At 29.4% G+C, this 23782-nt stretch overlaps 1 protein-coding gene across 2 annotated transcripts in view; it reads left to right on the top strand.

Moving 5' to 3' along the window:
* The window catches only part of LOC119600463, a 37082-nt gene that overhangs the window by 9236 nt on the left and 4064 nt on the right, over window positions 1-23782 (top strand). For both annotated transcript variants that reach the window (XM_037950687.1, XM_037950686.1), the window contains exon 2: window positions 11523-11893. In XM_037950687.1, coding sequence (XP_037806615.1) covers window positions 11523-11893 — 371 coding nt within the window. The remainder of the gene's footprint in view (window positions 1-11522; window positions 11894-23782) is intronic.

Raw genomic sequence — 23782 nt, 5'->3', positions numbered from 1 at the left:
TTGTATTCTATTTATTATAACCTCTATTCATATAAATCAATTTATTATTTTGCTTATGAAATAATAAATTATTAGCCAGAGTATTGATTGTATGTATAGTGCTATTAAATTCTGGTCCTTGAAAGTTTTACTAAATTATTGGATTAGTCACGTAGAAACGAAAGTGATCTCGAAATACAAGTGATTATAAACACAAAACTTGCGCCTAAAATTATATATGTTTTCAGTTAGATCAATGCTAGAGGAATACTGCTCGATGCCTGAGACTAGTCATTTCTGGCTAATTACATGATAAGTCCAAACAATATTCACATATTCCCTCTCCCAACACACGGGCCACTTACATGTAAACTGATCTCTCAATGACCCTTTCGAGAATCTTGTGAAAATTTCGGAGACTGAAATCTTTTAGCTAAATACACACCTTTAAAATACTGTCGTTTTCTCATACACATTGAGTACATCAAAATTTTCATTTGTGGTCAAAAGTGTGCGATAGTTTATGGCCACAAACATATATATTTCAAGTATGTATTATATGTGTGTTTATTTGTTTTAAAGTCAAGGGGTTAATTTGTATTAATCAAACGTATAGTTTTGTTTGCTGTTAATTGGTCAACAACTATAGATATTTTGCTATTTTCTACTATTGTGGCAGTAGTTAGAAGAGGGGGTCTATGCATTATAATTGCATTCATTTAGATTCTTTTTTGAAATAATTTATATAACTTTTAGACATTTATTTAAAAAAATTCATTACTAATTCCAAAGAATGAGCATTGTTCCTAGTTTATATAGGAATTTAATATAAATTTTAAAACTTAAAAATAAATTTCTAGAAATTTTGTGATTTATTTAATAACGCCGGTCTCAAAACAATGTAGATGTCGTTTTATAGTATTTCTTGAATTAAAGACAATCCGCCGGGAACTGCATTAGGACTTTTCGACTTTTTGCATTTAGTTAAAAGTCGACTTTTTGTATTTTATGAAAAGTCGATTTTTCGACTTTTTTCATTTAATTAAAAGTCGACTTTTAGATTTTTGGACTTTTAGTATTTTATAAATAGTCGACTTTACGACTTTTCCGACTTTTCGACATTTTTCGATTTTTTTCAACTTTTGGACTATTTTCGACTTCTTTCGACTATTTTTTTTACTTTTTTGAGTTTTTCCGACTATTTTAGATTTTTTGACCTTTTTTCCACTTTTTTAAAATTTTCGACTATTTTTGACTTTTTTTCTACTATTTTCGAGTTTTCGACTTTTTCCGACTTTTTACGACTTATCGACTTTTTTCGACTTTCCGACTTTTATTTACAAAGTCGACTTTTTTCATAGACGATAGTCGAATTATCGACTTTTTGGAACAAAATAGTCGATTTCGACTTTTTGACTTTTTTGGAACAAAATAGTCGACTTCAACTTTTTGACTTTTTTCGACAAAAAGTCGATTGTTCGATTATTCGAAAGTCGATTTATAGAACGCTAGGACGCATTTAATATTATAATAGGAACAGTGAAACAACAGAATGACTCAAAACTAACTATGTATATAGTAGTAGAATTCCATGATTGAAACAAAAAGTCGACTTTTCGCGTTTGAAAGTTGACTTCGACTTATTGGCTTTTTCTAAAAGAATTGATTGTCCGAAACTCTATTTATAGACTTTACTATAATATACATAGACTTTAAAATAATCGTAGAACTAAAGTGAACTTTTTTGTCCTAACAAGGGCGATAAATAGACTATATTGTAAGAAAAAAGTGTAAGAATCGATTTTGCAACTAAAATCGAATAACCGAACAAAAGTCCAAAAGTCGAAATAGGACGAAAAAGTCAAAAGACGTCGGAAAAAGTGGAAAATTGATATCAAAAAAGTTCGAAAAGTCGACTTTTCATAAAACACAAAAGTCAAAAAGTCGACTTTTTGTTTCAACTATGAAACTCTAGACTCTACTATAAAATGACTTTCGAATTATGGAACAATTGAATTTTTTTTTTTTTTTTTTTTTTTTTGGAAAACCTTAAGTCTACTTTCTTTCCATAAAAGTATGGAATAATCGGCTTTCAATAAAAATGTAATATGTACTCTACGAAAAAGTAGACCTCTTTCTCAATATCGCAGAAAGATACAAAAAGTGGACTTTTTAAAATATTATATCATGATTCAAATATGATTTAATACCTTTAAACTCCCTTAAAATTGTATTAATAAATCAATTGAAATTATTAATGATTTTTATAGTAAAAAAATATGAAAAAAGTTTATTTAACCCAACAGAAAGGTACCATACGATTGACGAAGAGAAGGTTAGTGAACTTGTAAATAGAAACAGACATGGAAATGAATGAATGTAAAACAGAGGCTTAATAAACAAAGACCATAAAACAAGTTTAAAAAGTGCTTGTAATAAATAAATAAAAAGTTAATTATTTTTGCTAAACCCTTGACTAAAAAAACACAACTAAAAATTGCAAAACAAAGAAGAAATTTCCACATAAAAAGTATCAATGAGATACAAGTACGAGTAAGTATTTATTTACATGGCTGTGATGGATCAGAGATGTAAAATAACATTTACTACCGGGTTTCACTGTTAAACGTTAAAGTATTTCCAAACAAAAAATCAACAGAAAAAAGTTCACAAGTTTAAGTTTCCTTTTTGTTGCGCTATTTTGTGGTTGCAACTGTGTTTTTGTTGTTGTTGGTTATAATTTTTGTTGTTTAACATACTAAAACACACCTCTATTTAACAACCTCCACATAGTAAACCACACAACCACCCACCCAGCTCTTAACTACCACTACAACTAGGCTGAAAGGTTTTGAGAAAAAACCACAAAACCGTTTTGAAACGGTTGCAAAAAACAACTACAAAAAAAAAAAATAATGTTTTTCATCCATCAATTGCCGCAACGTGATATTTATTAACAATTTTTCTAGTTACTTTTTATAGTTTTCTTGTTTTTGTTTAACATTGTTGTTAGTTTTTTTATATTTAGCAAATAATGAATTAAAATAAGATGCAAAAAATAACAATAAAAAAAACTTATAATATTTAATCATTTATGCACAATGAGTTGCCTATAAACGCACGACAACTACGAATACAACACTGATGACGCCTCTCAGTTTAGCGGCCTCTTCCCATTATGGGTCTGACTATTTTCAAAAATGACTTGCAATTATTTTGCTTTATTGTTTCTTTTTTAAGTTTTATTATATTTAACTATTTATTTTTTATTGTTTGTCATCTACTAAAGTACAGACATATAAATTTAAATTTAGTGTGACTAGTTTAGATTTGAGTTTACAAAACGTGACAATTTGAGTTTCAATGAACCCATTAAACGGATCAGTGATACGCAAATTTATATAGTATAGTATACAAAGATAAACATAGACTGTGTTTTTGGTACCAGCACCAATTTGTTTAATTTCGTTATTTAATAAATTTAAATCTTATTATAACGGAATAATGTGTTTTTTTTGGGAGGGCGTTTTTGTTTTTATTTAGAGCAAAACTTGATGATTTGATAATTGTTGTAATTATCTACAGCAAAAAATTTAAATAAAAACGTGTTAAATTTAAACATTTCATCAAAAGTTACTTTTGTTTGAATTTAATTTAACTGAAGTACGAACTTTCTTTCGAACTTTTTTAGAAAATTGCAAATCGATTTTGTATTTAATATGATAATATGAATATCCTATAGCATAGCCTATAGTCTAGTCTATAGTGTAGTCTATAGTCTAGTCTAGTCTATAGTCTAGTCTATAGTCTAGTCTATAGTCTAGTCTATAGTCTAGTCTATAGTCTAGTCTATAGTCTAGTCTATAGTCTAGTCTATAGTCTAGTCTATAGTCTAGTCTATAGTCTAGTCTATAGTCTAGTCTATAGTCTAGTCTATAGTCTAGTCTATACTCTAGTCTATAGTCTAGTCTATAGTCTAGTCTATAGTCTAGTCTATAGTCTAGTCTATAGTCTAGTCTATAGTCTAGTCTATACTCTAGTCTATAGTCTAGTCTATAGTCTAGTCTATAGTCTAGTCTATAGTCTAGTCTATACTCTAGTCTATAGTCTAGTCTATAGTCTAGTCTATACTCTAGTCTATAGTCTAGTCTATACTCTAGTCTATAGTCTAGTCTATAGTCTAGTCTATACTCTAGTCTATAGTCTAGTCTATAGTCTAGTCTATAGTCTAGTCTATAGTCTAGTCTATAGTCTAGTCTATAGTCTAGTCTATAGTCTAGTCTATAGTCTAGTCTATAGTCTAGTCTATAGTCTAGTCTATAGTCTAGTCTATAGTCTAGTCTATAGTCTAGTCTATAGTCTAGTCTATAGTCTAGTCTATAGTCTAGTCTATAGTCTAGTCTATAGTCTAGTCTATAGTCTAGTCTATAGTCTAGTCTATAGTCTAGTCTATAGTCTAGTCTATAGTCTAGTCTATAGTCTAGTCTATAGTCTAGTCTATAGTCTAGTCTATAGTCTAGTCTATAGTCTAGTCTATAGTCTAGTCTATAGTCTAGTCTATAGTCTAGTCTATAGTCTAGTCTATAGTCTAGTCTATAGTCTAGTCTATAGTCTAGTCTATAGTCTAGTCTATAGTCTAGTCTATAGTCTAGTCTATAGTCTAGTCTATAGTCTAGTCTATACTCTAGTCTATAGTCTAGTCTATAGTCTAGTCCTATAGTCTAGTCTATAGTCTAGTCTATACTCTAGTCTATAGTCTAGTCTATATCTAGTCTATAGTCTAGTCTATAGTAGTCTAGTCTATAGTCTAGTCTATACTCTAGTCTATACTCTAGTCTATAGTCTAGTCTATAGTCTAGTCTATAGTCTAGTCTAGTCTAGTCTATAGTCTAGTCTATAGTCTAGTCTATAGTCTAGTCTATAGTCTAGTCTATAGTCTAGTCTATAGTCTAGTCTATAGTCTAGTCTATAGTCTAGTCTATAGTCTAGTCTATAGTCTAGTCTATAGTCTAGTCTATAGTCTAGTCTATAGTCTAGTCTATAGTCTAGTCTATAGTCTAGTCTATAGTCTAGTCTATAGTCTAGTCTATAGTCTAGTCTATAGTCTAGTCTATAGTCTAGTCTCTATAGTAGTCTATAGTCTAGTCTATAGTCTAGTCTATAGTCTAGTCTATAGTCTAGTCTATAGTCTAGTCTATAGTCTAGTCTATAGTCTAGTCTATAGTCTAGTAGTCTATAGTCTAGTCTATAGTCTAGTCTATAGTCTAGTCTATAGTCTAGTCTATAGTCTAGTCTATAGTCTAGTCTATAGTCTAGTCTATAGTCTAGTCTATAGTCTAGTCTATAGTCTAGTCTAGTCTATAGTCTAGTCTATAGTCTAGTCTATAGTCTAGTCTATAGTCTAGTCTATAGTCTAGTCTATAGTCTAGTCTATAGTCTAGTCTATAGTCTAGTCTATAGTCTAGTCTATAGTCTAGTCTATAGTCTAGTCTAGTCTAGTCTAGTCTAGTCTAGTCTAGTCTAGTCTAGTCTAGTCTAGTCTAGTCTAGTCTATAGTCTAGTCTATAGTCTAGCCTATAGTCTAGTCTATAGTCAAGTCTATAGTCTAGTCTATAGTCTAGTCTATATTCTATAGACTTATCGACTTGTTCCGATTTTTCGACTTTTATTTACAAAGTCGACTAGTTTATAGTCTAGTTTATAGTCTAAGAACAAATTGTTTAATGACAGAAATTCTGCAACATTTGTTCAAATTTCATAAAAAAGTTTAATTTTAAATGGAGTTGATAAGTTTTAAATTCAAGGGTGAGCAAAACTAAACTCAAATATTATAATAATAAACATATGATTGTTAAAATAAACATGCAGCGCAGCATTCATACTTTTTACATTCATTCATTTATAGGTTGATTCACTCAATTACAATAATTTTTGTTTTTTTTTACAATTTACGTTCATTCAGTCACACATAATATTTGTTTGTTTAAAATCAGTACAAGACCTTGTTTTCTATGACAAACTTCATTCACAGTTAACGAGCGTCAAACAACAATAACAAAACTAAAGGGCTCTAATATTGTAAACAACACGATGATGATCAACAACATCATCATTATCATCATTTACACACATGTTGGCATTTGTTGTAAATGAAATTTGTAGTAAATCTACTGTGAAAAACTATTGACCCACATTTACATCATTGAAAAAAAAAACAAATTTCATACACACCCAATGAGTTAGAGATAAAAAAAATTTAGAAAAAAAACTACATACATACATTTATTATTGAATATTTAGAATCTCAAATACTTGCAAGATTAACAATAATTACTAATATTAAAAATAAATACTCGCAACACACAGTACACATTGTTGTTTACAATACAAAAGCAACGATTATAAGCTAAATTTTCTAATAATAATGTCATGTTGTTGTCATAAATCAGTTGAAAAATAACAACATTGTAAATGTTGACAAACAATTACATAGAGATTTACATTTGGAAACAAACAAACAGATTCATAAAAAAATTGCTTAAACATGAATGTCAATCATAATGAGAGTTTATTAAATTTAATTATTGCCATATGACTGTTAAACAAAAAAAAAAAAAAAAAAAAACATTTAAAAATGATTGGCAACAGGCAACAACAACATTTGTTTACAGTTTTAATAACTGACAAAGAACAAAAACAACAGGAATATAAGTAAATGATTAAGATTTAATGACGAAAAGAGAGAGAGACAAGAAATAGTGTTAGCAGCATGAGCTCATTACAAAATAACGGTATTTTTGTTTTTCTTTTCTTTTGGTGTGTTTAACAAAAGAGTTGCAGTTTATTTTTTTAGTATTTGTTTTGAAATATTTTTTTCAATCTCTGGCGTTCAAAGATCACATTTATTAAATTTGTTTAGGCCACTTAAAGCCACATTAACCCGCACTCTAATGAGCTGATCTTTACAAAAAAAAATTGCGGCTTAATGATTGTTATAACCTAATTTTAATTTGTGTTAACATGGAGTAGTACGTACTACATTGTGTTTAATTATAGTCTAGGAAATGATCTTAAACTGCTATTATTTAGAGCATAACTGTTTATGGAAGAGAAAAGAAACCGTAGAGAGTTTTGTTTTAATTAGTATTATTTCCGTTTTTTTTTCAATTTTTTATTTTGTTTTGCTTTTCTGATTCTTTTCTATAGGATTGTGGCTATTTTTGTTTGCATATTCTTTTTTAGTAAAAACAAAAGAGAAAGTTATACTTTAAGTAGAAAGTCAAAGTTCATGCTTGATAGAGAAAAACTCTGGTGTGGTATTCTCATTAACTTTAATAAAATAATTGTTTTTTTTAGTTTTAATTAAAGTTTTTCTTATTTCTGTCAATATTCTAGATTTTTATCATGATTTTATGTACATATGATAATAACACAGGTCGACAAAATTTTAAAAACACGAAACCCAGAGACCCAGTTATACTTTTTTAAAGGATTGAGTCGCTCGAGCGACTCTGAGATATCTATTCTGAATTTGGAAAAAACGCCATTTGTGGCCCTTTTTGAGACGTTATAACTGCGCCAAGACAACTTTGTTTTTAAAGTGAAGTATACCATCTGAAATACTGTCAGCTTTACATTTGACATTTGTACATACATATCTTCTTTATTCTTCGAGATATCTTTACATAAAGCTTGAAAACTCATGGTTTTTGGTGTATTTATGGTATTAATACCCTACACTACTACAGTGCGGAGTTTATTATGCTTTGTTAATATTTCTTATAACGAACAAAAATATTGGATTCTCACCTATCTCTGGATGTTCCAACCGACTCAAAATCGCTCTCTGACTCAATTTAACGATGTCTGTCTGTCCTTCAACTTCAATGGATGATATCTCAGCAATTATAGCAGATTTTTATAGGAACATATTTGCAAAATTGGAATATATAAGTTTTTATCAAGTTATTGTTGTATCAAGCTTTAGGTGTAGATATCTCGAAAAAGGAGAGTTTCAAGCCTTTAAAGAAATTTTATAAATAAAAATGTCTTGGCGCTGTTATAACGTCTTAAAAAGGACCCAAAATTGTATTTTTTCAACCCTCAAGACACGATATCTCGAATCCCACATGCTATGGAGAAATTCTGAGGATAGATTCGGATTCAACAAAATCCTATAAAAAGTACACTTTGATCGCTGGGTTAAACATTTGTTAGCCTGACACTCCATTGCCGAAGACTCAGGGTTCAATCAGAAAATGGCTTTAAAGTTTATAATTGATAAAATCTTCTTACAGGAGTTCGGCCCAGAAATTGTCCAAGCTTTCATTCACAAAAATCACTTTAACAAATCCTATAAAGATCGGTGTAAGTAGTCCGCATATCAAGTCTTCCTTCTAAATTTAACTTTGGACTTAAAAAACAGAACTGATTTAACATTTAAAACTGGTTTACATATGAGATTCGTTTACCGAATGTGTGTCAAAAACAAAAGTTATAAAATTTAAATACTTTTGAGAATTGAATACTAATGTTATGGGACCTTTAAAATAACTAAATATAAGTCATTTGCAGTGCCAAACTGTAAACCTGAAACGGGTATGGAAAATTTGTATCTTGAAGCAGTACTAACCTTTGCTGAAAGAGTACTCTTTAAGTACTAAATTACTTTCCCTTTTTAAACGTTCTTTAAAATAAACTATTATCTGAAGTAGTATATAGACTATATTTAAAAGTCTATGGACTAGCCTATTAACTAGTTTATGGCTTAGTCTATTGACTAGCATTTGTACTAGTCCGTGAACTAGTATAAATACTAGTCCATTAACTAGTTTATGGCTTAGACTATATGTGGGATACCCTGGTGTTTTGGTTATGTACCTTAACCATTAATTTTAAATCCATAAAAATCATTGGGTAACAAATTCTTAGAATAGTTAACAAATTAATTTCAAATTAAAAAACATTAATCTATTCTCAAAAAAGTATTAAAACAGTTTTTAGCTAAATTTAATTGAAACTTGTAAACAGTTTAAAGAAATCATGATTAAAGAGAAATTTTTTCCTAATTAACATTCCGATAAACGTAACACTTCATAAAATTGAGATTTCAATCACTTTCCAAATAAATGACACATATAATAAAGAAAAAGAAATATTGAGTACTTATATACTTGTCAAACGAAATAAATTTTCTCTTTTTGAAATCTATTCTGTTAAAGACTTCTTTCAAATTTAACTTATCTTCCTTTCCAAGCACGTCATCTTTTCATAAGACAACATTCTAAAACAAAAATTTTTGTTTTAATTTATTTATTTTTTCCACTTACCAAATAAGGTTTGCAATAATGTGGCTTGTGAAATAAAAACAAAAATACAAAATCTTTTAATCATCTGTATCTTATTTCAGAATCACATGATTTGATTATTTAGCATCCAAAGTGCGTTTTGAATGAACAACATATGAGTAACTACCGAAAATAAATAAATTTAAACTGCTTTTGTTTTTTTTGAGAAAAATTGTTAAAAAAAAACAAATTGTTAATAAAACAAGTTTATTGTATTGTTGGCTTTTTTGTTTTTCTCTTTTTTTGCCAATAATTGCTCACCACGTTTTTTGATGTTAAAACAATTTTTAAACTTTTCCACATTTTAAATTGAATTTAAGAATATTTTAGAATTTTTTAGTTACTATATCGAAATTTTTTGGTGGTATTAGTTTTCACTGCAGACATGGACTAGTCTATAGACTAATATATAGGCTAACCAATAAACAATTTAATATACTTGTCAATAGACTAGTATAAGTCACTAGTCAATAAAATAGTCTACTATTCTAGACTAAATATGTGTACTCCACCAGTATAAAATTGAGTTTAAATGGTCTCCACCAGGGTAGGGTCCGAGTATTTTATGGTATCCAGCAGTCACTCTGAGGTCAAGCGAAAGCTCTTACATAGTTAATGCAGACAATATATAACTCCATACATTTTTTGTAATTACATTTGTTGTATTACACCAACGCGAGTGAAGAATAAAATCACAGTTATCGGCCCGATCGTCTTCACCTAAAGCTTAAAAACTCATGGTTTTCGGTATATACGTGGTATTTATAAACTACACTACTATAGTGCGGAGGGTATTAGGCTTTATAAATATTGTTTAGAACGAATAATGATAATGGATCCACACCTACCTGAGGTTGTTTCAATCGGCTCAAAATCACCTTCGGATTCGATTTAGAGATGTCTGTCCGTCCGTCAACTTCAACAGATGAGCAATTACAGCAGATTTTTAAACAATTCAAAAGGTATTTTTATAAGAAAAAAATGTGAAAAATTAAGGTGAAGATATCTCGGATGTTAAGCATTTATTTTAAATCTGACAGATGGCATACAACATTTCATAAGTTAAGTTTTCTTGCCACTGTTATAACGATTTAAAAATGATCAAAAATGGCGTTTTTTCAAAACTCTGGACACAATATCTCGAATACCGCATGTGAAGGAGTAATTCTCAGTCAGTTTCGTATTCAGCTTAGTATTTCAATCCTTTAGAAAATAATTACTTTAGTCACTGGGTTAAACATTTGTCGGCCTGCGTAATTGGAACAGTTTAAGAGTTTAGCTTAAAACAAATTCGTTCATAACCGACAAACTTAAAGCTCGTTATTATTTTGCTCTTTGATCAAACGGTTTATTTAGTATTTGTTCGACCGACGTCTGTCCGCCTACCAGCTAAACCAAACACACTAATTTATATGCGTTCACTAGAGCGATAACAACAGTTTCGTTTCGCCATTTACTTTTTTTGATCTTCCTCTACACCTTTGCTATAGCAATTCTTATGCCTCGAGCAGTCACTTCTTTCCTGTTAAATATTTCTTCATTGGATTACAAACCGTTAAATAATATGTTTGTTGTTGTTGTTTTTTATTTGTTTATTATTTATATACCGGGCAATTGTGTGGAAAATATATGAATGAATTGGCATTTGAATGGTTTAACCAAAAAAAAGATAAAAAAATCTTATTCCTTGTTATTGTTGTTGGCAACATTGTTACGTTTTATTTATGACTTTATGGTGGTCGTAAAAACAAATCTTAAAAAGTTGTTGGCGGTTGCAGCAACAATCTTTTTTGACCCATTAACTCTTGCACAATTCGTGTATGCAACTTATTCTAACAGTTAGAAAGTTGTTTGTTTGGAGAACAAATGACAGCCATTGTTTTTGTTCTTGTTGTTTTATTAAGATTTTTTGACAATGACAGCAGTTTAACCAAGTTGAATTGAGGATATAGCTGTGTGGACTGTGTGGTTGTTAGTTAGTTGCAGCTAGGAAAAAGTTTTCTGTTTTTTTCCCCTCTAGTTGTACTCGATTAAGTTATGAGACAAGTAAATTGTTCAATATTTCTTGTTTAGCTGGCAGTCTCCGACATAAATCATTAAAGAAGAGCTAATAGTTGTTATAGCTAATGACAAAGATTTATTAAACAAAATGGTAGAATGAAAAAAATAATTATATTTTATCTTTTCCTTTTTTAGATGTTGACTTTCGTTCGAATCCCACATTTGAACCGATTTGCAATCTTCAGGAGGAGCATTTCATCGAAAGCGAAGGCAAAGAATCTAGTCTAATATTGGAATTCAATAAAGCCATTGCGGTTACACAGCATAAATTATGCACCCGAATTCTATCATCCCCACCTAATTATGGTTTCATTATACGTTTAATTTTACCAAAAATACGACACAGTCATCATCATTCCAGTACAAAAGTAGAGAATAAAGAAATAGATGCCACGGGCCGTCAAGGTGGTGCTCAAAACCCCAGTAAAGTGTCAACATTTATGGATCAATTAAATGTTTCAACGGCGGGTGGTTTGAAGTCGGGACGTAGTTGTCCTTTGAGCATAGTAAGTAATATTGGATATACTAACTATATTTACACCAGTTCCTAATATGTTAATTCAAGAGTAAATTTCTGAAGTTTTTAATTTTATGTTATTCACCTTCGTCATTTCGAATTCATTCCGTTTAACCCATTAATTCTATCGGATATTTCTTAAATACAATAGGAAATGGTGTAGTTTCATTATTTATTCTTTAGTTAAAATCTATTATTTAAATAAACATATATATTTAAATATTATTATTTTTATTTTTTGTTTTAGTGGAAAGATTTCTATCGTAGTAGAACATATTATTAAACTGATAAATCTAGAATCTTTTTTTTTTAGTAAATGAGTTGCTTAACAACTAAATAATTGTTTGCATTCTTAAATATTATATCATTTTTTTTGTTTATATAAAAAAATGTTTAAAATATATAAAAATATTCAAAAGAATTGTTTACTTCTCCATAAATTTGTTGTTATTTGTTTAGTGAATGGTTACGCATGCGCAACTTTAGTGGTTGCACAAAATTATAATGTTTTCTATATACATATATTTTTTAAATATTTTTTAACTCAAATATTTTTTAAGTCATCGCCGTGATTCATTTATTTTTTTCTTATCAGTTATTTAAGTTGTACTTTTGCCATGTTTTTTTTCGCTAGACAACTGAGGGGTTTAATGCCGTAGTCAGGTTTTATTTTTTACACCGTGCTTTACTGGTATTGTCATGGTATTTGGTTTTAAGCATGATATTTATTATTATTGTTGTTATTTCTCTGTTAGCGGTTTTCTTTCTATTTTTCCTTTTCTGTTTTTTTGTTGTTGGTCTATAAGGAAGTCGTTTGAAATTTTAAAGAATTCACATGGTTTTTAGCATAAATAATGATTGCTGGAAAACTGTCTGTATATTTAACGCCTTTTATTTGCTTTTATATAACACAAATGTCATTGTCTTCTATGGTCCTTCAAAGAACACATAAAACACCATTACAAATAATTAATTAAATTTGCTAAATTTATATGAGTTTTTTTATAAACATTCTCAGACCTTGATGTGTTGTTAGCTGTTGTTAAAAAAAACGAAACTACTTTTTCACTTGTCTAATATTAAAATTTTTGTAGAGTTGTTTCTTATTGTTATTGTTTTAAATTAATTTAATTTCAACTAATTATTTATTTTAAGCTTTGTCAAACTATTGAGATTTCCCTGTTTCGCTAAACATTAGGTTGTTTTCCATCCCTGAAATAAAGTTTAATTTTATGCATAATATTATTTAAAAACTAAAACTTTTAATTATTTTAAAATGTTTTAAAATAATAATGAAAATGCTTTAAATAAAAAACAGTTAAATATTTAAACATACTACCAAAAACACATAATAGTTGCACAAACATACGTACAGTGGTCGGAAGTGGCAAATAATTACCATAAAAAAAAAATATTTAAAAATACTAGACTGTACTATAGACCAGACCATAGATCAGACTATAGACTAGACTATAGAATAGACTATAGACTAGACTATTGTCTAGACTATAGACTAGACTGTAGACTAGACTATAGACTAGACTATAGACTAGACCAGCGGTTCCCACCGATTTTTACTTCGCGGACCCCTTGAAGAACTTATTTAATTTCGCGGACCCCCATACATATTTTGATATCTTATTGTTCTAAATAATTGTCCATCCGAAAATTGACCTAGTCCATTAATCCCTAGGTCTAATAAATGTAGAGATGTCATATCTATAAAATATTCCCGTACATTGAGAATATATAATATTTCAGATAGGTTTTCAATTGCATGTTTTGAAGATAGACTGACTTCATTGTTGATATGTTAACATGATGTTTAATTTTATGATCGTGAGATCTTTCATATTCATTTTTCTTCAAGGTAGCGAAGAGGTTTCTTTATCAAATATTGTCACATGTGCTTAAGGAGTCACGTTTCAAAAATTTGTTGCGATTGCAAAGGGTGAACTGAGTAAGTGAGCTAAGTTTTCGGGAAAATAATATAAGAAAGTTGGACTCCTTCTATGTTGTTGCGGAATGCGTTATCCGCATAATATATGATTTGAACTCTTTGTTAAAGTACTGTGAATTTGGAACTTAAATTTGAATTTTAAAATACCAACGAATTATTTTACTTCATGGTTTTTGGCTACATATTTACTAGGGTGATCGACTCGATTTTTCAACCGGTTTTTTCTGCTTTACCAGTGTCGGTTTTTTCTTAATGTTGATTTTTCGAATATCGAATAACCCGGTTTTTTCACTTTTTAAAAACCGGTTTCGAATACTTTCATTTGCTTTGTAATTGATAACTGTTTGATAAAATTTTATCAATCTTAAGATTATATTCCAATTACAATAATTAATTTACGGCTGAAATTTTATGGAAGTGTTGGAATGCCTATGCAAATTTCCTAAACAGGGCTTTTAAAATAAGCTAGGATTACCTTATGTTTAACAGAAGTGTCCCACTTTTTTCCTAATTTTTTTATATTAATGAAATAATGTAAATCAGACGACTAGATCTAAAGATATACCCCCTTATTCACAAACAACATTTTTATTTTATAAAAGGTTTATAAAACAAAATTTCCATATAAAATCTTATTTTTAAACTGTTTATAAAATAAAAATTTTGTTTGTGAATAAGGGGGATAATCTTTTAAACTGTTAAAAATCATTTCACATTAATCACATTAAGTTTTTCAAATTAAAATATATTTTTTTATTTATAATGAAAAACCGGTTAACCTAAATGTCATCTATTCGAACTATTCGAAAACCGGTTTTTGGAAAATGTCGAATAATCGATCACCCTAATATTTACGCGAAACGCTATGGATTTTCTGATGTTAATTTAATAATATGTATTGGTCGACAAAATCAAGTTAAAATCTGTGTATCACGTCGGATTGGAATATTTATAAAGAGATACATAAAGAGTCACCTCTGTTTTGAAAATATATAATTTTAGTACTTTCAAACAAGAACACTTTTGCTTACAATTTGATAAACTTAAATCTGTAATAAGCTTGTCTTTGAATTGAACTTCATACTCCGGAATACCAGTATCCCTAATTTAATTGTAAGGCAGAGTATTATTTGTCTGAAATAAAAACCATTATTTCAGTACATATACAGGAAATAAAAATTACAAAACACGCAATACTTTACTTTATAAAAGTTATACAATAAATTTGTAGGGCCTAGCTTCTTCCTGATAAACAACCGAAAAAATAAAATTCAAAAGTCACCAAAAAATTTGGGATTATTGCACAAAAATTGGAGATATTTGTACATACATATAAAAGAATATTGTTTATTCATGTTTTTTTCGTTCGTCTTCGCGGACCCCCTAGGATTTTACTACGGACCACTAGGGGTCCGCGGACCCCCATTTGGGAAACGTTGGACTAGACTATAGACTAGACTATAGACTAGACTATAGACTAGACTATAGACTAGACTATAGACTAGACTATAGACTAGACTATAGACTAGACTATAGACTAGACTAGACTATAGACTAGACTATAGACTAGACTATAGACTAGACTATAGACTAGACTATAGACTAGACTAGACTATAGACTAGACTATAGACTAGACTATAGACTAGACTATAGACTAGACTATAGACTAGACTATAGACTAGACTATAGACTAGACTATAGACTAGACTATAGACTAGACTATAGACTAGACTATAGACTAGACTATAGACTAGACTATAGACTAGACTATAGACTAGACTATAGACTAGACTATAGACTAGACTATAGACTAGACTATAGACTAGACTATAGACTAGACTATAGACTAGACTATAGACTAGACTATAGACTGGACTATAGACTAGACTATAGACTAGACTATAGACTAGACTATAGACTAGACTATAGACTATAGACTATAGACTAGACTATAGACTAGACTAGACTAGACTATAGACTAGACTATAGACTATACACTAGACTGTAGGCTAGTCGTATGATACCCACTGTAGCTGTAGGGCATAACAGACATCACCTACACCACCAACAACACAGAAAAACAAAAACAACCCGCTACTACTATTGTATGCAAATCAGTTCATCATCGAATTCCTGTATTTAATGCGCGATTTTGTTGTTGTTGTTATTGTTGTTGCTTCTTCTTTTTATTCTGGCTATTATTGTTTTCTTTATGTATTGTTGTTGTGTTTTTAATGTTATTTATGGAAATGAAATTAACATTATTATGAGAGTAAATATGTATAAACAACCAAACAAATATAAATACACACAGAGAGCATATACTCTGGATATAAAGTGTCATTTAAATAAAATACAAAAAAAAAGAATAATTAAAAAAAGTAAAGAAATCAAGGTAATTATGACATCACACAGAAATATGCTGTTGTTGTATTTTAATGTTTGTTAAAACAATAGCAATAATTGTTTAAAAGTTTTTGTTTTCATAAAACAAAAACACGTCATTATTGTTATTCGTTCTAAATGGAATGAGTTAAAGTTATTGTTTACATTTTCAAAATTTATGTACGTCAATTTTTAATCGCTTTAAAATGACATTACAAAGCATGTTTTAAGTTTAATGTCTAATGTTTAAGAATTTGATTTAAAAATATTATTCTTAAAATATATAATTTATTATGCAAACAACACCCACACACGTGCCGTTTTAAATATTTTCTTATTTTGTTTTAATTTGTTTAAAATTTGTATTTAAATAAATAATAAACAGTGGCTGTGGGAAAGTGTAGTTGTTACAATGAAAGCGACAGGCGCCTGTGACACAATGAAGTTTTAATTATTTCTTGTAAACTGTTGTTAATCAGTGTTTATTTCATTGTTTTATGATCGAAAAAAAAAGGAAAAAGACCTTGGTTACCTTGCCGGTAGCAGCATGATGAATAAACTCGTTATTAAGGTACTTGAGCAATTTTTTTATTATTAATTTTTATTAAAATAAACTTTATTGTAAATCTGTTGTGTGAAGTTTATTTTGTTTTACCTAGTAACAAAGGATTTTAATTTAATGATCATATTTTTGGTAATTTTGGATACGGGTCTTATGACGTTATGCAAATAGTAATGTTCCAAACCAAAGCCATCTTTTCTTTTAAAGTTATCGGAATCTTATTCATATTATTATCTAATATTTTAAAATGCGCCTTTCCTAAAAACATCATCAATTTAATAGATTGCTGCTTGCAGCTTTAGATATTTTTTGTTTCTTTTCGGAAATCAGATTCTTTACAAAATATTTTATTAAGTAATAGGCCGCATTAAGTAATAGACTGTAGTCTATAGTCTAGTCTAGTCTATAGTCTAGTCTAGTCTATAGTCTAGTCCATAGTCTAGTCTATAGTCTAGTCTATAGTCTAGTCCATAGTCTAGTCCATAGTCTAGTCTATAGTCTAGTCTATAGTCTAGTCTATAGTCTAGTCTATAGTCTAGTCTATAGTCTAGTCTATAGTCTAGTCTATAGTCCTAGTCTATAGTCTAGTCTATAGTCTAGTCTAGTCTAGTCTATAGTCTAGTCTATAGTCTAGTTCTATAGTCTAGTCTATAGTCTAGTCTTATAGTCTAGTCTTATAGTCTTAGTCTATAGTCTAGTCTATAGTCTAGTCTATAGTCTAGTCTATAGTCTAGTCTATAGTCTAGTCTATAGTCTAGTCCTATAGTCTAGTCTATAGTCTAGTCTATAGTCTAGTCTATAGTCTAGTCTATAGTCTAGTCTATAGTCTAGTCTATAGTCTAGTTCTATAGTCTAGTCTATAGTCTAGTCTATAGTCTAGTCTATAGTCTAGTCTATAGTCTAGTCTATAGTCTAGTCTTATGTCTAGTCTATAGTCTAGTCTATAGTCTAGTCTATAGTCTAGTCTATAGTCTAGTCTATAGTCTAGTCTATAGTCTAGTCTATAGTCTAGTCTATAGTCTAGTCTATAGTCTAGTCTATAGTCTAGTCTATAGTCTATAGTCTAGTCTATAGTCTAGTCTATAGTCTAGTCTATAGTCTAGTCTATAGTCTAGTCTATAGTCTAGTCTATAGTCTAGTCTATAGTCTAGTCTATAGTCTAGTCTATAGTCTAGTCTATAGTCTAGTCTATAGTCTAGTCTATAGTCTAGTCTATAGTCTAGTCTATAGTCTAGTCTATAGTCTAGTCTATAGTCTAGTCTATAGTCTAGTCCAGGGGTCGGCAAACTATGGCTCGCGAGCCAAATGCGGCTCTTTGGATGTGGAGCTGTGGCTCTTTAGTTTCATACACAAATTTTATTTATTTTATAAAAAAATATTTGTATGCATATTTTAAAATCTTTCCGAATCGATTAACGAGCAATGTATTTAAACTAACAAAACACTTCGCAAACGTTTCTACAATATACAAAACTTTTTAACTTTGCTTAATCGTTCTGTACATGAACAAAACAAAAACAAATACTTTTTGTGTGAGAAAGAAAGAACACAATTAGCTTTACGCTCATTTCCTTGCTTTTATTTGCCCCTACAATTATACATTTGAGAATAAATCCTCATTGAGCCATTTGAAATTGGTATTGGATCTCTAGAAATGCAGTTGATCAATTTAAAAAGTAAAGCTTTGTGTTGTAGAAAATTGTCAAAGTTTAAAAGCAAGTTGGGAGATTTAGGTAAAAAGCCAACTAACAAATGAAAATTTAGAGTCATTTTTGAAACTTTAAACAACAAGTTATGATCCAAGCTTTCTAAAGCTATACAAACCTATCACTCCCATTGAATTTGTTCCATGTACAAGTTAATATTGTAAGAAAATGTTTAATTCTTTAAAGTGTTAATTGAAAAGTTCCCTATAAACGAATGGGGTATCATATCAGTGATCCTACGAGGTGCCATTAGATAAGATGTAAATCATGATCATACATTCCGAAATTTTCGTGTTTTTCGAATTAAAACATATATTTCGGAAATTTAAAATGTAGTAATTAATTAATAATGTGGAGAATTTTGATACAGTTAAATACTAAAAACTTAGTATATCTCAAAACTTTAATCTTTTTTTATAAAAAGGTGCAAAAAATTATAAATTTTATATATTGCACGTTTTAATGACAGTGATCTATGAAAGATTGATATATTTTTGACATAAAATTTTTGCCTATAAATAAGGGACCAGAAAGAGTATTAAGGACCCATCCTTACAAAATTTGGTAATGAAGTTTTGGATCCTATTAAACTTGTTTGTGTTGATTTTCTTCACTATACTTGTATTTTAGCCTGTTGTATGTCGGAACTTTCGAAAGTGGACTCCATATGGGGGGAAGGGTCAATTTTGAATCCATCCTTATTTGGTACAGATATTTTTTGTTCTTATAAAACCTGTTTTTTGTCAAATTTCGTCGCTTACTGCTATTATTAAGTCACTTAAGAGCGATAGGGTAATTTTCTAATGGGGATCTAATATGGGGGGTAGGATCAATTATGAGCCGACCGTACCCAAATTTGGTAAAGTGATTATTGTTTCTGTTTGTGTTGAATTTCGTCATAAAATTGCCATTATTAAGCCAGTTATGATAAAATCAAATTTGGAAGATAGATTTTTGTTTTTATACAACTTGTTTATGTCGAATTTCGTCTCTATACTGCTACTGTTAAGTCAATTATGATCGTTAGAGTAATTTTCTGAATTGGGGTTGGTCAATTATGGTTCAATGACCGCAATACATCACAGTAAATTTTTTGTTTGTATAAAAAAAATTGTGCAAAATTTTATCTCGATTGCTGCCTAATTATATCACTGTCGCTCCACTCTAATAAACTGTTATATATTTATATAACAAGTGTTAAAAAACGCATTCGAATGACCCATAAAAATTCTAAAAGTGTTTCTAGTCAAAAATCTATAAGAAAGATTCCTTGCAGAATCGTCTTGTAGATAATTAAACAAAAAATATGTTTTGAAGTGAATTCATAAAGTATTGTAATGTTTTAATAAACAAACATTTGTGGCTCTTTTAAAACCCATGTTTTGTAAACTGTAAATTTTGGCTCTTCAGACTCAAAAGTTTGCCGACCCCTGGTCTAGTCTATAGTCTAGTCTATAGTTTAGTCTATAGTCTAGTCTATAGTCTATTCTATAGTCTAGTCTATAGTCTAGTCTAGTAGTCATAGTCTAGTCTATAGTCTAGTCTATAGTCTAGTCTATAGTCTATGTCTATAGTCTAGTCTATAGTCTAGTCTATAGTCTAGTCTATAGTCTAGTCTATAGTCTAGTCTATAGTCTAGTCTATAGTCTAGTCTATAGTCTAGTCTATAGTCTAGTCTATAGTCTAGTCTATAGTCTAGTCTATAGTCTAGTCTATAGTCTAGTCTATAGTCTAGTCTATAGTCTAGTCTATAGTCTAGTCTATAGTCTAGTCTATAGTCTAGTCTATAGCTAGTCTATAGTCTAGTAGTCTAGTCTATAGTCTAGTCTATAGTCTAGTCTATAGTCTAGTTCATAGTCTAGTCTATGTCTAGTCTATAGTCTAGTCTATAGTTCTAGTCTATAGTCTAGTCTAGTCTAGTCTATAGTCTAGTCTATCGTCTAGTCTATAGTCTAGTCTAGTCTATGTCTAGTCTATAGTCTAGTCTATAGTCTAGTCTATAGTCTAGTCTATAGTCTAGTCTATAGTCTAGTCTATAGTCTAGTCTATAGTCTAGTCTATAGTCTAGTCTATAGTCTAGTCTATAGTCTAGTCTATAGTCTAGTCTATAGTCTAGTCTACATTTTAGTCTATAGTCTAGTCTATGGGCTTATCTATTATGTAGTATTGTCTGGAGTCTGTTCTATAATCTGGTCTATAGTCTGGTCAATGGCTACTGAATAATCTATGGGCTTGCCAATGTAATAGTATTGACTAGTCTATTGGCCACATTAAAATTTTAATATTAAGTTTACCTGTTATAAAGCGTAACGTATTACAGTGCGAGTCTTCACTTCAATATTGCAACATATGACCATATTCCAGTCTTTTTCCAAGGATTGCTATAAACGTTTAAATTATGTGCAGAATTGCTCCTCTGCTTCAGCAGCTTATAATAAATCGGTCACTCGTATTTGAAAACATTATCCATTGCCAGTCATGACCCTCTAGAAAACCACATAAGTTATTAAAGGCACAAACTATGTGCTGTAAATCCTTAAAATTCCAATGATCTCTGGCCGATTTATATACGCAACCAAGATAATGTTACAAATGTAATAAAGTATCTTAAAATATAATTTTATTACTTGTAGTAAATTGTAAAATATATAAAATATTCCCATGTTAATTTTTTTTTTTGTTTTTTTTGGCAAACAGTCGACATTGACATAAAAATTGTTCTTAAAGTCATTAAAAAAATAATTACTAAATGAGATAAAAACCGGTCTTAAATAAATAAATTAAACAAGTAAACATTACTGCGAAATAAAATTTAAGAAAAATTCAAAAATGTTTCAAATTTCAGTGTATATATGTATACAAAATACAACATAGGAAATGTTATAGGGAAGATAACAAATAGATTTCTCCTTTTAATTTCTTTATAATTATTATTTATTTACGTTAAGTATTTATTAGAACTTTTTATTAATTTCCAACTACTGTTTTCCAACAAGATCTATGAACTTACAAGATCAACCACATCAAATAGAGATGTCAAACATGTTTCAACAATAATTAACAAGATATTGCTGTTTCATTTAATAAAGGTTAACAAAGTAATTGGTTACTTAAAAATTGTAAAATATAAATGTTTTTTTTGTTTTTCTTAAAATAAATGAAACTTGTTTGTGGGTTTATAGGAAAATAAATACTTACGTGCGTCAAAAACACAAGTCTACAATTACAATTTATTTTAATGACATTGAACTTGTGTGTTTTTTTTAAGAAAGAAGAAGAAAAAATATATTAAATATTTGCCACTTGTTTATTTATTTTGGATCTGAAGATCGTACTCAATACGGAGATTGTTAAAATATTGATTTTTCAATCCGCGTTGCCTATTAAGCAAACACCAACGATATTAAATTAAGTAAAATTATTTAATGGTTAATAATTTATGGCGTTTTAATTGTTTAATCGTTGTGACATCTGAGTGTGTGAAGGTTTTGAGAATATATGTATCGCTCATTTACTACAAGACTGCTATAATGCAAAAAGACGTTTCAAGAAAATAATTATCTGAGTTTAAATATAAAACCAGCTTTTTACTTATTAAATACATATTTACATACTATATAAAAACTGAAAATAGTTGATATTTTTTTAAAACTTATATGAAATACTTAAACTTATATGAAATACTTTAAAACGATCCATATTTTGTAATACACATTTCAAAAAACGGAATTTTGTGTTATAACAGTCTTATAGTAAATGACCGATATGTATAGAGCATTTCTGTAGTTATAACTTTTGTTTTTAGATTTAATTTTTTTAATTGATAAAATGTTCTTAAAAGCAAAAGAGTTTTTATGAAGATACTTTTAATACGCTACTATAGCAGGGAAGGTATCATATGTTTATGCTAAAGTCTATAACACCCAAAAGTCTTGGCCCTACTCCCACTTTAAGGTGGTCAGAATCACTTACTGAGCCGCTATGTCCGCCCGTCAGTGTTTCCATGTGAATCTTGTGCTCATTAAAATTTGCCACATACGCTTTGTTGACCCAGGGACGAAGACCATTGAAAATGTTTAAAAACGCTTCATTATTTCACCTAGCCCCATTACAACTGAACACCCCGAAGAGGGCTTTTGTGTTCATAATTATGTTAAATATACTTGTATCTCGCTTAAAAGTAGAACAACCAAGTTTTATACTTGCCTTCACGGCCCTGCCAAATTTTTTCATGATCGGGCCTCACTTGACCCTAGCTGCCATATGAAGCACCCTTCAGAAAATAACTTGAATTTCCACAATTCACCTATAAACACAGATCATATGGTCGGCCACACTCTAACATATTTTCTGAGAGTTAGTTAGTTAGATAGTTAGTTAGAGTAGTAGTTAGTTAGTTAGTTAGTTAGTTAGTTAGCTAGTGTTAGTTAGTTAGTTAGTTAGTAGTTAGTTAGTTAGTTAGTTAGTTAGTTAGTTAGTTAGTTAGCTAGTTAGTTAGTTAGTTAGTTAGTTAGCTAGTAGTTAGTTAGTTAGTAGTTAGTTAGTTAGTTAGTTAGTTAGTTAGTTAGTTAGTTAGTTAGTTAGTAGTTAGTTAGTTAGTTAGTTAGTTAGTAGTTAGTTAGTTAGTTAGTTAGTAGTTAGTTAGTTAGTTAGCTAGTTAGTTAGTTAGTTAGTTAGTTAGTTAGTAGTTAGTTAGTTAGTTAGTTAGTTAGTTAGTTAGTTAGTTAGTTAGTTAGTTAGTTAGTTAGTTAGTTAGTTTAGTTAGTTAGTTAGTTAGTTAGTTAGTTAGTTAGTTAGTAGTTAGTTAGTTAGTTAGTTAGTTAGTTAGTTAGTAGTTAGTTAGTTAGTTAGTTAGTTAGTTAGTTAGTTAGTTAGGTTAGTTAGTTAGTTAGTTAGTAGTTAGTTAGTTAGTTAGTTAGTTAGTTAGTTAGTAGTTAGTAGTTAGTTAGTTAGTTAGTAGTTAGTTAGTTAGTTAGTAGTTAGTTAGTTAGTTAGTAGTTAGTTAGTTAGTAGTTAGTTAGTTAGTTAGTTAGTAGTTAGTTAGTTAGTTAGTTAGTTAGTTAGTTAGTTAGTTAGTTAGTTAGTAGTTAGTTAGTAGTTAGTTAGTTAGTTAGTTAGTTAGTTAGTTAGTTAGTTAGTAGTTAGTTAGTTAGTTAGTTAGTTAGTTAGTTAGTAGTTAGTTAGTTAGTTAGTTAGTTAGTTAGTTAGTAGTTAGTTAGTAGTTAGTTAGTTAGTTAGTTAGTTAGTTAGTTAGTTAGTAGTAG

Source organism: Lucilia sericata, unplaced genomic scaffold (assembly GCF_015586225.1).
Source record: "Lucilia sericata isolate MDLA Ls3-8-SP2 unplaced genomic scaffold, ASM1558622v1 Contig000115F_arrow, whole genome shotgun sequence".
Lineage (NCBI taxonomy): Eukaryota > Metazoa > Arthropoda > Insecta > Diptera > Calliphoridae > Lucilia > Lucilia sericata.
The sequence above is the reverse complement of the archived record's forward strand: the minus strand, read 5'-3'. Positions and strand labels throughout refer to the sequence as shown.